At 47.2% G+C, this 14,549-nt stretch overlaps 1 protein-coding gene across 1 annotated transcript in view; it reads left to right on the forward strand.

Moving 5' to 3' along the window:
- Positions 1 to 206: 206 nt before the first annotated feature.
- Positions 207 to 14,549, forward strand: part of gon4lb (gon-4 like b) — a 32,109-nt gene continuing 17,766 nt past the window's right edge. The window contains exons 1-18 of the mRNA XM_030072158.1: positions 207 to 310; positions 4,267 to 4,516; positions 5,000 to 5,154; positions 5,534 to 5,608; positions 5,765 to 5,809; positions 5,934 to 5,963; positions 6,120 to 6,218; positions 6,352 to 6,453; positions 6,907 to 7,035; positions 7,301 to 7,535; positions 7,654 to 7,755; positions 8,223 to 8,263; positions 8,368 to 8,489; positions 10,817 to 11,060; positions 12,329 to 12,415; positions 12,986 to 13,175; positions 13,939 to 14,089; positions 14,289 to 14,439. Coding sequence (XP_029928018.1) covers positions 287 to 310; positions 4,267 to 4,516; positions 5,000 to 5,154; positions 5,534 to 5,608; positions 5,765 to 5,809; positions 5,934 to 5,963; positions 6,120 to 6,218; positions 6,352 to 6,453; positions 6,907 to 7,035; positions 7,301 to 7,535; positions 7,654 to 7,755; positions 8,223 to 8,263; positions 8,368 to 8,489; positions 10,817 to 11,060; positions 12,329 to 12,415; positions 12,986 to 13,175; positions 13,939 to 14,089; positions 14,289 to 14,439 — 2,232 coding nt within the window. The 5' untranslated portion in view covers positions 207 to 286. The remainder of the gene's footprint in view (positions 311 to 4,266; positions 4,517 to 4,999; positions 5,155 to 5,533; positions 5,609 to 5,764; positions 5,810 to 5,933; positions 5,964 to 6,119; positions 6,219 to 6,351; positions 6,454 to 6,906; positions 7,036 to 7,300; positions 7,536 to 7,653; positions 7,756 to 8,222; positions 8,264 to 8,367; positions 8,490 to 10,816; positions 11,061 to 12,328; positions 12,416 to 12,985; positions 13,176 to 13,938; positions 14,090 to 14,288; positions 14,440 to 14,549) is intronic.

Genomic DNA, 14,549 nt, shown 5'->3' on the forward strand with positions numbered 1-14,549 from the left:
CTGGCGGAGGCATTCTGCACAGTCTGTGGTGAGTTTTCTCTGCTCTGGTGTCGTCACAGCTTTTAGACAAATTGGAGAAATACATTTCCTGAATCTTTTTGTTTGTTTGTTTGTTCTTTGTCTTCTGGGTTTTTTTCTGTTTGCAGCAGAACTCGGGATACTGCTGGATACCTACTGTCAGGATACCTTGTCAGACGCGGTGTTTTATTTGGAAAAATGCCGTCCGACCGTCCGGAAGTTGTCGTTTTGTCGCGAGCTTGACACCGGTCATGTAGCGGAAAGGCTGATGGCTGCCGGAGCGAGTCTGAGCGTAAGTTCACATTTACTCTCCTTTCGCTCGCTTAATAAATAAGACGCAGGTTCAGAAACAAGCGACAGATTCTGCAGAGAGACCGGCTGAGTTTAACCGGGCGCCTGTGAGGCAGTGAGCCGGGCTAACAGCGGCGGCTGGCCGGGCTAACAGCGGCGGCTGGCCGGGCTAACAGCGGCGGCTGGCCGGGCTAACAGCGGCGGCTGGCCGGGCTAACAGCGGCGGCTGGCCGGGCTAACAGCGGCGGCTAGCAGCGGCTAACAGCGGCGGCTAAACCGCTATCAGATGCGTGTAATCGGCCAGGAGCGGTGCCTGGATGGGCTAACCGGCACTGTAACCTTAGTTAGGGTTAGGGTTAGGGTTAGTTAGTCACTGTAACCTTAGTTAGTCGGTGGGTAAATGTTAGGGTTAGTTAGTCGGTGGGTTAGGGTTGGTTAGTCACTGTAACCTTAGTTAGGGTTAGGGTTAGTTAGTCGGTGGGTTAGGGTTAGGGTTAGTTAGTTGGTGGGTTAGGGTTAGTCACTGTAACCTTAGTTAGGGTTAGGGTTAGTTAGTCGGTGGGTAAATGTTAGGGTTAGTTAGTTGGTGGGTTAGGGTTAGGGTTAGTCACTGTAACCTTAGTTAGGGTTAGGGTTAGTTAGTCGCCTCCCTCCCCACGCGTGGAGGCGACAGAGGGAGTTATTTTCCAAACTGCTGCCAAGTTATTGCTCTAGCTAGCTAGAGGATTACAGCAATATAAAGAACCTAGTTCTAGTACACAGAGGAAATAAGATATCTCGTTTCTTGTTATTTTCCTATTCACGCTGGAAAGTAGGGGCGCTCCATCTCACGATTCGATGCGATTTCGATTATGGGAGCTTCGATTTTTCGATTATAGCGATTACAGTGTTTGTCGATTCGATGCGATTATTGGTGCCACGATTCTTCGATTATTGCGATTTTTACAGCTATTTTCCATGCAAGACTGACTTTGTGTTAATCTGTGGCTAGCTTTGTAAATAAACAGCCCATAAATTAACTCATGTCACTCTCAAAATAAAGATTTTTTGAACATTTGACGAGGAATTATTTTTCAAAGACACAAAATATTTTGACTATGTAATCTGGGAGTAGCTCCCAACATGACACCTGGCTTCCAAGTCCGATGGAAAGTTTTAACGTTAGTTTGAAGGAACCGCCTTACGTTAAATTAGACCTTGCATAACGTTATGCTTCGAGCAAAATGGCTAACGTTAGTTAGCAAGACAAGCGGGCCATATGATGCTGGAATTTCCATTAGCAAGATAGCAAGCTAATTAGCCAGCTAACGTTAGCTAGTTCTAATGTTAATTCCAGCATGGTCTGCTTGTCTTGTTAACTAATGTTAGCCATTTAGCTCTAAGCATATGCTTGCTATGTAAGGGCCAAGTCTTCCAGCTAACTAGCAACTCCCGTTATGGGGGGTGGGGTACCTCCCCCGGACAACCGTGACACTGTCACCTTTTTTTACTCAGAGGAGTTTGCATGTCTGACTTCTGTAAATACAGCAGTTATAGCAAGTAGGAGGCATATTGTCAATAAAACTGGCTGTGGAGCTAGAAATTATGCTGCCGTTGCCCCCCGGGAATTACCGTCCACTTAAAGTTATCGGGGTGATGTGCTCAAATATATCGTGCTATTGATTTGAGGCCATATGGCCCAGCCCTAGTCCCACCTACTAAACTGTCCGGGTGGCGCGCGCGTTACCTACTTTTTGTTCCGGGTACCCGTTTTTTTCTGGGCTTGGTGGAAAAGAATCGACGTGAAAAAATCGATGCAAATCGATGCAAGAAAACATCGCGATGCATCGCAATTTCGATGAATCACACCCACCACTACTGGAAAGTAGATCCGAATGTAGTAGAACCGGAACATGCCGACTTGCCTACTGCCCCTGGGTTCCAATACCCACATTACCATATTATTTAGATTGTTTGTGTTCGAGCCTCATACTTTACGACGGAGGAGCAGACAATAATCTGAAATAAATACGAGGAATAAAAATCCATCATCCAGGCAAAAAGCAACACAGCTGCAGCCGCAAGGAATGCTGGGAAAAAATCGCCGACTGTGTAAATGCGTAAATTAGTGGGATTATAATCTGACTTCCCCACCATGACGGCACGAGTAGATCTGACTGCAGTAACATTTGTGTGTTCAGTAAATGAATGTGTCTCCCACTCAGCCGTGCACTCCTGCAGAGGAACTGGCCCTCTCTCACAGTGAGGGGCGACCCTCGCTGGGCCGCTGCCCTCAGTTTGAGCTTCATCAGAATCGTCACTTTGATTCAACTGGTTTTGATATTTCATTTTATAAAGCCTCTGACGCCTCGTGATTATTCTGCTGGTTAAAATATTATTTCACTGTCACTTAAAGACTGTAAAACATTTGGCACCAACTCTCATGTGGACTTTTCAGGGCAGCCAGCCTAAATACTAAATATGAGCAAACTAATGGAAACTATAGTGGATATTTTTAAAAATCATTACATCAGGCTACAAGATCATTTTTTTGTTGGACAGTGTAGAGTCATGAGTAAAAAAAAGAAAAAAAAGAAGAATTCATTCTTTCTCTTCTCTTCAAATTGAAAAAAATGTGAGAAAAACAAACAGAATTAAAATAAGAAGTCTAAGTAAAATGTATTAATTTTATAAAAGAAGAAGAAGAAGAAAGGGAAAGAAAATACTCGGCCTAACTTGGAAAAAAAGGTGCACAAGTTGTGCACCTCGATCCACTGGGTTCTCATCAAATGGGCAGGCCACCACTGTGAGAGAGACTGTGCCTGTCTCTGAGACCCCACCACTTACCGAGGGAGTTCGGAAATGTTTTAATATGTGCTGTGTATGTTCCCCCCAGCGGAAACGCAGCAAGAGTGGCTACCAGAATAGCAGATCGCGTTCACCAACAACTGCAACGCACACCTGGAGCCCCGATTGTGATTCTTGGGGATTTTAACCATTGCAAGTTGGAACTATCTCTCCCTGGATTTGAGCAATATGTGACATGCGGCACACGACACAACAGAGTTTTAGATAAATGTTATGGTAACATAAAAAATGCATACACTGCAAAACCATTTCCCCCACTGTCAAACTCTGTTTTTAAAAGGAGTAAACCACAAACACTCAAAGGATCCTTCCTCTGCACAGACTGGGACATATTCTCTAATTTGGAGATCGATGAGGCCACTGAAGTAATAACAGACTACATACATTTCTGTGCAGACAATGAGTACGTTTACATGCACACCATATTCCGGTTCGGCTCAATATTCCGGCTAAGGTCACTGCGCTGCAGCAACTGGAATATTCCGTTTACATGTTACTTGGCATATTCCTGTGTTTCAATGTATTCCACTCTCTTATGTAATGGGACACTCAGCCTGCAGGGGGCAGCAGCACGCGTTTAGGCGTCTGGTCTGCCGGAAATACAGACGAAGAAGTCTTCTTCTTCTTCTGTCGCTAGTTCTGTGTTTTCTTCCATCTATATCTACAATTTTCCTGGAGCGCTTCTGGGGTTGTGGGTGAAACATCCAGTTGACTCGGGCGGAACGCAGAAGTAGCCAACCTCCATCAGATTCATCAGTGTTTTTATTATGGTGATCTTTTGGCATGTATCATGTATGTATAGTGTGTGTATGTATGTATGTGTTATGTTATGGGTTATGTGCAATACTGCTGGTGATGGTACGGCTGATGATGTTTGTTATTGTGGCTGTCAAGGCATTTATGGCACAGCTGCTGAGTCCAAGACGAATTTCCCTGAGTGGGACAATAAAGTTTATCGTATCGTAAGAACTGAAACATCGTCAAGAATCTACAAACAGTCCTGCTGACCTCCCTTCAGCTCTATGTGGAAACCTTATAGAACTTTAGTAGGAATTGTAGTTACAGTAAAAAATGAATGCTAATGAGACAAACTCCACTGTGTCTGTTCAGGAGAAGCGACGTCTGGACTCGGATGTTTGGCACGTTCAGCCCAAAATTCTTAGGAGATATGAGAAGGTGTGTGTTCCCAGACCGGACAGGAGGGAGGAGACGGTGTGTGTTCCCAGACCGGACAGGAGGGAGGAGACGGTGTGTGTTCCCAGACCGGACAGGAGGGAGGAGACGGTGTGTGTTCGCAGGGCGGATGGCAGGACTCCAGACAGAGGAGAATCCTGTGAGGAGTGGAGCTGCGATGTGTCAGGTGACAGGAACATCTGCAGATGCAGCGTCACTCCAAACTTTAACATTAAAATGTAAACCATGTGTTTTACATTTTAGTGTTAGTGTTACCTTTTAGTGTTACCTTTACTGATCCCCAAAGCAGAAATTCAAAATGTCACACCAGCAATAATTTAACACCAAAGCCAGAAATACAAAAACAAGATGGGAATAGGAAATGAAAAAGGACAGTAGAGATCTGCATGCGCAGTGTCGGTATGTATGTGGTATATTATGTACATGTGTAAGGGTTGTGTGTGTGTGTGTGTGTGTGTGTGTGTGTGTGTGTGTGTGTGTGTATGTGTGTGTATAGTATGTAAATGTGTGTGTGTGTGGCTGTGGCCCAGCCTCTGCAGGTTATATAACAATCTCAGTTAGACATGATGGGTCAGTATGTATCTCACGGAAAGAGGCGGAGCCAGTAGTCTGACATCATATCTTCATCTCTTCACGTGTCTGCACGCAGACAAGCCAAGGGTCTTGGACGATGTGTTTCCCAGAAGGCCATGGGAGGAGAGCGGCGAGTCAAGTGACGATGAGCTGGGACAGCTCGACATCGACCTGGACAGGAAGTCCAAGCAGCACAACCTGACGTCCAGCAACGTCCGCACCATCCTGCATGTGAGCTCAACCCTAACCATAGAACTTGAATTGGAGTAGAACAGACTTTCCCATTCAGATCAACACAGCAGGACCGTCGGAACGGCGTAACCCTAATGTCTGTATTCCAGATGGTGGGAAATATTATCGTTTATTAACTACTTTTGGCAGCCATAACTGTAACCGCACGGCACAACATGGCTTCTCAGGTCTCAGGAGGGTGTGACTCTGAACTGCCCAACATTTGCGCTGGCACAAGTGTCTTCTCAGCCAAACGACCACAGCAAACAGTCCAGTGAATGTTCTGCTCCATTCAGGTTCTGTGGTTTAGACGTTAACGAGCAGTTTTAGACATTCAGCTTTAACATGTTCAGATGTTAACGAGCTTCTGTCTCCTCAGGAGGTGATTACCCATGAGCACGTGGTGGCCATGATGAAAGCTGCCATCCAGGCCACACAGGACCTGCCTATATTTGTGAGTGTTGTGCACTGTGTGTGTTAGGGTGTGTGTGTGTGTGTGTGTGTGTGTGTGTGTGTGTGTGTGTGTGTGTGTGTGTGTGCGTGCGTGTGTGTGTGTGTGCATGTGCATGTGTGTGGATATAAACCAACAATGTGTGTGTGTTTCCTGCAGGAGCCGAAGATGACACGGGCCCGACTGCGGCAGGTGGCGCAGCAGGTGAGCGGCGGTCCTGTGTGTCTTTGCACGTCCTCTGTTTGGATCAGATGTTTAAATAAAGTTTTCATGCTTGGATCAGGTGTTTAAAAAAAGTTTTGATGGTTGTCTCTCTCTCTCTGATCAGAACATGTCAACAGGGGGAGCCAGAGCGAAGGTAAACCCCGTGTCATCACTCTAATCACTTTGACTCTACGAGATCGGTAATCACACGGTGGAGCCTCCACCTGAACACCCTGATCACACATATCAGCTGACAGCAACTGTGTGTGTGTGTGTGTGTGTGTGTGTGTGTGTGTGTGCACGCGCTCAGCCACCTCAGTTTGTGGACATCCTGTTGGAGGATGATGAAGACTCGTCTGATGAAGAATACTGTCCTGAGGAGGAGGAGGAGGAGGAGGAGGAGGAGGAGGTGAGAAGTCACCTTTGACCTTTAGAGACTTTGATTTTGTGAACTTAGGGTTCAGGTTAGTGACATCACAGCACAGTGTATCTGTAATTAAGTGTGTGTGTGTGTGTGTGTGTGTGTGTGTGTGTGAGGGCAGATATTTCTAAGTGATGCAGACAGCATGGGCTCATCTCCCAGAATGCCACAGGGCTCACAATCGAGAGAGGCACCTGCCCAGCAGACTGACGGCCCCACCAAGGTATGCTGACCTCTGACCTCTGACCTTTATCTTTATTTGGATCTCCATTAGCTTTGGCTAAGGCCATTCTTCCTGGAGTCCACACCCAACACAATTATCTTTACATTACAGTATATTACAAAAAACACAAACAACAACCAAAAACAACTCACACCAATCTACAAAATAAAGACAAGAACATAAACAGTACAGGACCTAGTTCACATTAACTGCACCTCTGAAGTGTAGCTGTTAACCTAAATCATAAATGTCAGATGGTCAGATACACATCAACCTACGTTAGACCTGATTCCAGTATATTGCATTTACAAAAACATCACTTGGATTTCATAAAGTTCATCACACTGACACTAATTACTTGTCCCCAGTAGCCACAACTAAACATCGGCAGACCCCGAGAACTGTTTTGACCAATGTGACCTGTAACCTCTGACCTTTGACCTCTCTGTTCAGGAGGCTGCGTTTCCCAGACACCCCAGGGTGGAGGCTCCTCCCTGCCCTCCTGCAGACTCCTCCTTCTTGGAGCGGCTCCATGCTGTGGAGGAGGAGCTGACCTTTAACCCCACCTGCCCTGGCTACCAGGTAAACTCCTCCTCCTCCTGCCAAACTCTTTTTCCTGAACATGTGACCTGATAGTATTGATTATTGATGATTATTGATGTTGATATGACACGCCTCATGCAGGCAGTGACACGCTTCTTTGTGTGGTGACATCACAGTGATGTAACAATGTTCCTGCCCCCCCCCCCCCCCCCCACACACACACACACACACACACACACAGCAGTATCAGACTGTTGGTCTGACTGATGGATTATTGATTATTTATCGTCTGACTTCCTGTCAGCCTCTGACCGTAGAGGGTGAGAACGATGATGATGATGATGACGATGATGCCAGCGGGCTGGCGTACCGCACACGCTCCAAACGTCCTTTGGTGGATATTCCACTGGGCCGGCTGGAGGCGGAGCTTCTGGCCCCTGACATCACGGCCGACATGTACGATGAGAGCGCCGCCCTGCAGGAGGAGGACCGCCACTGGGCTCGCTGGCTGCAGGGCCTCATGGCCTCTGACCACGAAGGTCAGGGTGTGACGTCACTCTGTGACATCACTGTGTTGTGATTGGTCGTTGTTGTGTTGAAGCTGGTTACCTAGCAACATGATGAGAAAGCGACGAGTCTGTCTGTCTGTTCCTTTAGAGGAAGGAGACGACGAGGACGACCCTGAATACAACTTCCTGGACGACCTGCAGGAACCCGACCTGGAGGACTACAGGACTGACCGCGCCGTCCGCATCACCAGTACTCCTCCTCCTCTTTTACTCCTCTTCCTCCTGTCCTCCTCCTCCTCTTTTACTCCTCTTCCTCCTGTCCTCCTCCTCCTCTTTTACTCCTCTTCCTCCTGTCCTCCTCCTCCTCCTCTTTTACTCCTCTTCCTCCTGTCTTCCTCCTCCTCCTCTTTTACTCCTCTTCCTCCTGTCCTCCTCCTCCTCTTTTACTCCTCTTCCTCCTGTCCTCCTCCTCTCTCCTTCCTCCTTTTGTCACTGAGAGCAGGGTGTGTGTGTGTGTGTGTCTCTCCTCTGGATTGAGAAGTGAAAATGCATCATAGACGAATGTGTTAATCTAATCTAATGGTGAATTAGAAACTGAGTTGGTGAGATTAAAGGTGCAATATAATGTTTGTGTAGCCTGAAGAACTGCACACACACCTGAGCAGCACACACACACACACGTTTCCATGTGTTGAAGCTGCCTCCTCTGTGTTTCAGAGAGGGAGGTGAACGAGCTGCTGGAGGAGCTGTTTGATACGGTGAGACGGGTTTTTACTGACCTGAGGTTTTATTGCAGAATAAGATTAAGAATAAGAATAGAATAAGTCTGTTTCTGCCTCTGGTGTTTGGTGTTTGTGTTCAGTTCCAAGAGGAGCCCGGAAACAAGCAGGAGGAGGAGGGGGAGGAGGAGGAGGAGGAGGTGGAGGTGGAGGTGGAGGTGCCAGAACAGAACCTGCCCCAGTTCAATGTCCCGCAGGCTTTACGGTAACACACACATAAACACACATATTGCACAGTAATAAGTAAAAATCTGAACAACGCTGACATGTTTTCAGTGGAGATGTCTCCCTGATAAGGAAGGCAAGACAAGGCTGATTTCTCTTCAGCTTTTAACGAGATGCACCCGCACGACTTTCCTCTTATTTTAATTTACGTGATCAGTTTTTATTGTTGCTTTTAAACTTTTTAACTGATAGGAAGCAGCAGGTTTTAGTTAATGGAGTTTTGTCAGATGGCTCCCCACAGGGTTTTATCTCCCCTTCTTTTCATCCTGTGTACAGACAGCTGCAGGTCTCGCAAAGAGGGCAGCTTCTTGGTAAAATTCTCAGACGATACAGCACTTCTGACTCTCCTTCAAGAGTCAGAGTTGGACCATGGTAGCGCCCTGCCAGATTTTGTTAACTGGTATGATGAAAACTTCCTTGACCTTAATGTGGAAAAACAAACAAACAAAGGAGCTGGAAAGTTGATCAGCTGAAATCAGAGTGGCCTGAGACTGGGAGCCACAACACATTTCCCCTCTTAGGACAGTAAAAGTCTGAACTGAGCTGAACTGTTAAAACTTTAAAAAAGGAAATGTGATTTTTTTTTTCCCATAGAGTCAGTGCTAGTGTAACAGGAAAGTTAAAAAAGTGATGCTTTGTTTTGTCTCTGCAGAGGGACGTTCAGTCGCTGAAATAAAATTTAAGTGTTTCAGTGTTAAAATACAGACCAAAAAACACATCGCCCAGGCGGAGCGTTTCCATGGTGACTGCAGAAGACAGAGATGCTGTTATTCTGTGTAAACTCTTTATTTATGCATAGAACTATTTTATTGCCTGTCTTACTTCAGGCTTTTTTTTTGCTATTATTTCAACAGACTGTCAGATGTTTACATTCAGATATTATTTTTATAATCTAATCTTTATAATTATTCCAATTTGAAAATGTTGTTTCCATGTGTTGGACAACTGATTTGTGGCATTGAGAAAGTTTTTTTTTTTTTTTTTTTAAATCTGAGAAGTCTCTTGACCACCGTTTGTTCTTTTCCTTGATAATTAAAAATATAATTGAATTGAACTGACTGAAATAATCACTCGTTCAGAATTCAGATTAACTCAAAATTATGATCAGTTAACGTTCTGTCAGTCGATTGATTGATCCAGAACAGAATTGTGAGAAGAGAGGCATATTTGAGAGCTCGTCCATAAAAATGTTTGCAGATGCTAATCACAAGCGGCCCGCGTATGCACGTGCGCGTGCACGGCCTCCCTTTGGGACGGTGCAGCAGAGAAGTGCTGTGACTGTTTGGGTTGGGAGGAAAAGAACCGTCCTCTGCTGCCGCTTCTCCACACAGAACCCATGAAGAAGAGTGAGCAGGAGGAGACAGATGCAACATGGTGGCCGATCTGATTTGTGATTGAAAACAAATCTGAGCCATCACTGCTAATTTTGTCAACATAGATGATGACGAAAAATGTTCGTCAGCGACCTTTTTTTCCATGAGCAAGACGAGACGAGCTGAGCTAAAAATAGATAAGTAATAGATAAATAATAACTACGACGACATGTATGTTTGGTTTTCGCTGATGAGATGAGACAGGACAAAAATGTTAAGAGACTGATAAAAAATGCCTCATCTGGCGTGTCTCTCAAAATATAAGCTTGCAGTGTGCTGCCCTGTCAGTGGCTGAATTGGTTGAGTGAGGGTGGAGCTGAGGCCACACAGCTTCACAGGGTTCATTATGATTCAAACCACAGAGAGAAGAAGATGTATGGACACACTTTACTGATAATGCTGTAGGAAATAAAACACAATGCACAACAGGAACAGAAGAGACACCCTGTGCTGCTGTTTGGCGGGCCTGATGTTCTTTTGATCATCTGTCTGTGTTAAAATCACTATTTGCATTTTGCAGTGTTGCACGTGGAGCAGCTAAATAAATCTAACAGCTAATGAAAGAACATTCTGTTTCTTGATTTATAGTAAAGCAACAACAAGTTCAGGTCCTGTTCTCCCACTCCACACGTGTGTGTGCTTGATGGAAAGTTACTTTGTTGATATTTGAAAAATCACAAAAATGCATTTGACTAACATGAGACTGAAACTTGTACAGATTTTGTCGAACATTAATTCAGATTACTAAAATGTGACTAATGCTAATATGCATTTTAGTCATAAGACTAAATCAAAATCAGTTGCCAAAATTAAAACTGCAAGCTGTAAGATCTGTGATACATTGCAGCCCAATGGCGGCAGGAGGTCAGATGTGGGCGTGGCTTATTGACACGTTCTGCGTTCCTAATCTCTGTCCTAAATCTGCTCCATGCAGTTTCCAGGCTCCGCTCGACAGCTTGCTGACGGAGCGCCGACGGGCTGTACGACAGCAGTACGAGGCTCTGCAGCAACGCAGGGCCCTGCAGGACACGCCCGCTCATCACCATGACAACCTCAGCTTGCAGAGTGTGCCCGGGCAACGGGCACCCGCCAGCACCATCATTGTGCCAGGCCGGATCTGCCCCGCCCTCTACCTGGACCGAAGACAGAAGCTGCAGCTGCAGCAGCAGGTCCAGCAGGTCGGCCGTCCCAGACCTCAGCAACAAGCATCTAACACCCAACACCCGGCACCTAACACCCAACACCCGCCAAGCCAACACCCAACACCCGGCACCTAACACCCAACACCCGGCACCTAACACCCAACACCCGCCAAGCCAACACCCAACACCCGGCACCTAACACCCAACACCCGGCACCTAACACCCAACACCCGGCACCTAACACCCAACACCCGGCACCTAACACCCAACACCCGGCACCTAACACCCAACACCCGCCAAGCCAACACCCGGCACCTAACACCCAACACCCCACACCCAACACCCGCCAAGCCAACACCCGGCACCTAACACCCAACACCCGCCAAGCCAACACCCGGCACCTAACACCCAACACCCAACACCCGCCAAGCCAACACCCGGCACCTAACACCCAACACCCCACACCTAACACCTGCCCAGCCAACACCCAACACCCCACACCTAACACCCAACACCCCACACCTAACACCCAACACCCGGCACCTAACACCCACCCAGCCAACACCCAACACCCGGCACCCAACACCCGCCAAGCCAACACCCGGCACCTAACACCCAACACCCGCCCAGCCAACACCCAACACCCAACACCCAACACCCCACACCTAACACCCAACACCCGGCACCCAACACCCACCAAGCCAACACCCAACACCCCACACCTAACACCCGCCAAGCCAACACCCAACACCCGCCAAGCCAACACCCGGCACCTAACACCCAACACCCCACACCTAACACCCGCCCAGCCAACACCCAACACCCGGCACCCAACACCCACCAAGCCGGCACCTAACACCCGCCCAGCCAACACCCGGCACCTAACACCCGGCACCTAACACCCGGCACCTAACACCCGGCACCTAACACCTGCCCAGCTAACACCCAACACCCGGCACCTAACACCCGCCCAGCCAACACCGGGCACCTAACACCCGCCCAGCCTACACCCAACACCCCACACCTAACACCCGCCCAGCCAACACCGGGCACCTAACACCCGCCCAGCCTACACCCAACACCCCACACCCAACACCCGCCCAGCCAATACCCAACACCCGGCACCTAACACCCGCCCAGCCAACACCAAACACCCGGCACCCAACACCCGACACCTAACACCCGCCCAGCCAACACCCAACATCCGGCACCTGACACCTGCCCAGCCAACACCCAACACCCAAATCCTAACACTTGAGGCCACATGACCTCTGACCTGACTGGACTGTGTGATTGTCTTTCAGCACGTCCAGCTGCTGACGCAGGTCCACCTGCTTAGTCGCCACATTGAAGCCCTGAACCACGAGGCCAGCATCACCAAACAATACCTGGTGAGTCACCGTGACATCACCGTGACATCACCAAACAGCTGCACAGTCATCTTCAGTTTTAAGTTCAACTTCCTGAGGCGCGACTTTGTTTTACAATCTTACCAGAACAAACTAAAGCATCACAAGGTGACATCACTATGAACAAAATACACACTCACACACTAACACACACATACACACCACCACATACACATACACACCAACGCACACACATATGCACACTAACACACACTCATACACACATACATATTTATACTGCTGGTGAGAAGGGCCAGTCAATAAAGCATTATCAATAAATATTTCAGTATAGTCTTCCTTAACATAAATATAAAAAAAACTTAAAATGTTTCACGATGACCAGTAGCCAATCACATGGCAGGAATAGAGCTGTGTGTTTATGAGGGAGGAGACTCAGACACAAACACAGCAAACATGCAGCCTCAAACTGTGAGATGAAGATTATTGGATTATTAATATTGGATTATTATTGGTTTATTGTGTGGAGGTAATTATTGGTTGCCTGATGTGAAAAGTGTGATAACATGATGTTGTTCTGCTGCTCTCCTGAAGGAGGAGCTTCAGCGGTTCTCCGGGCTTCGGGAGGAGCTAGGCCTCCCAAGCAGCTTCAGAGCTCTGAACCTCCAGGAGGCCTTGGATCTCCTGCAGGAGGTAGAGGAGAGAGAGGAGGCTCCGCCCCCTCGCCGTCCTTGTCCTGCAGTTCGCCGCCGCCTGCTGCCCAGCATGAGCCTTGCCACCAGCAGTAAGACCCCCGACTGCCAGTCAGCAATGTGATGGTAGCTCTTGTGAGCTGGTCTTTGTGTTTACAGGAAAATTAACTCTCCAAAAAAAAAATAAATTAATTAATTAATAAAAAAACTGCCTGTCTGGGTCCTGCATGCTGATTGGTCTATCAGACCTCAGAGGCTCTAACCCAGCTCTTATAAAATAAATGTAACTTTAAACTAGGGCTGCACGATTATAGCCAAAATGCTAATCACGATTATTTTGATCAATATTGTAATCACGATTATTCATCACGATTATTCATCATGTTAGGGAAAGCATCTGTATTTTTATTGCACTACTTTTAAACAAACAATATATTAACAGTTTTCAGTGCAAAATGAAACTGTAAATAAGAATAAATGCTTAATAATAAAAAAATAAAATTATTTGACTAGTGTGATCGCTCCGTTCCGTGCTTGAATACAGTACACCGCTGCAGGGTGCGCTCGCTTGTTATTTAGGCAGCTTAATGAAGCCCTAACCATGTGTTCGCCCCCTGGTGGTTGGCTGACTACTGGCTGAGAAAGTGCTTGATTAGATACGCAGCAGAGCCGCATTTTAAATGTAAATATTGCCGACGATCAGGCACATTTAATCGTGGCAGCCAAAATCGTGATCACGATTAAAATTCGATTAATTGTGCAGCCCTACTTTAAACCAATCAACAGGCACCGTTTTGGTCTGCTTTAGAAAACTCATTTTGACAGGTGTGTGTGTGTGTGTGTGTGTGTGTGCAGGTCGGGCCTACCCTCTACTGCCGGCCGATGCTGCCTGGCTCTTCGCCACACGGTCGGTCTTCCTGCACCCTGAACTACTTCCTATTTGCAGCCTGGACCCCGACCTGCATCCCCACAGATCCAGGACCATATACACTAGTGGAGAGGACTGGTGCGGACACACACACACACACACACACACACACACACACACACACACACTCAGTATCACCATCAGCAGATTGTAAGGAGCGGATCTGTGAACTGAATTTTCTTACTTTCTTACTCTCTTTGTAATGAGAAATGTTCATGTCCCATCATGCCTCTGTGTCCCATCATGCCTCTGTGTGTCCCATCATGCCTCTGTGCAGTCTGATCGTGTTGGGGTTGAGGCATTTCGAGTGCAGCATTCTGCCCGAGCAGCTGCTCAGTTCCTTCCTGCTCTGCAAGAAACATGAGAACGTGAGGAGACACATCTCTGAGATGTGCGGTCCCAACGCCCCGCAGGACAACGTCATCAAGGTCCGCCCCTCACTCAGACGCCATGTTACACGTTCAGGTTCACCTCTACCTATACACATATACACTACCAGTCAAAAGTTTGGACACACCTTCTCATTCAATGTTTTGTC

The sequence above is a fragment of the Myripristis murdjan genome, chromosome 16 (genome assembly GCF_902150065.1).
Source record: "Myripristis murdjan chromosome 16, fMyrMur1.1, whole genome shotgun sequence".
In the NCBI taxonomy this organism is placed as follows: Eukaryota; Metazoa; Chordata; class Actinopteri; order Holocentriformes; family Holocentridae; genus Myripristis; species Myripristis murdjan.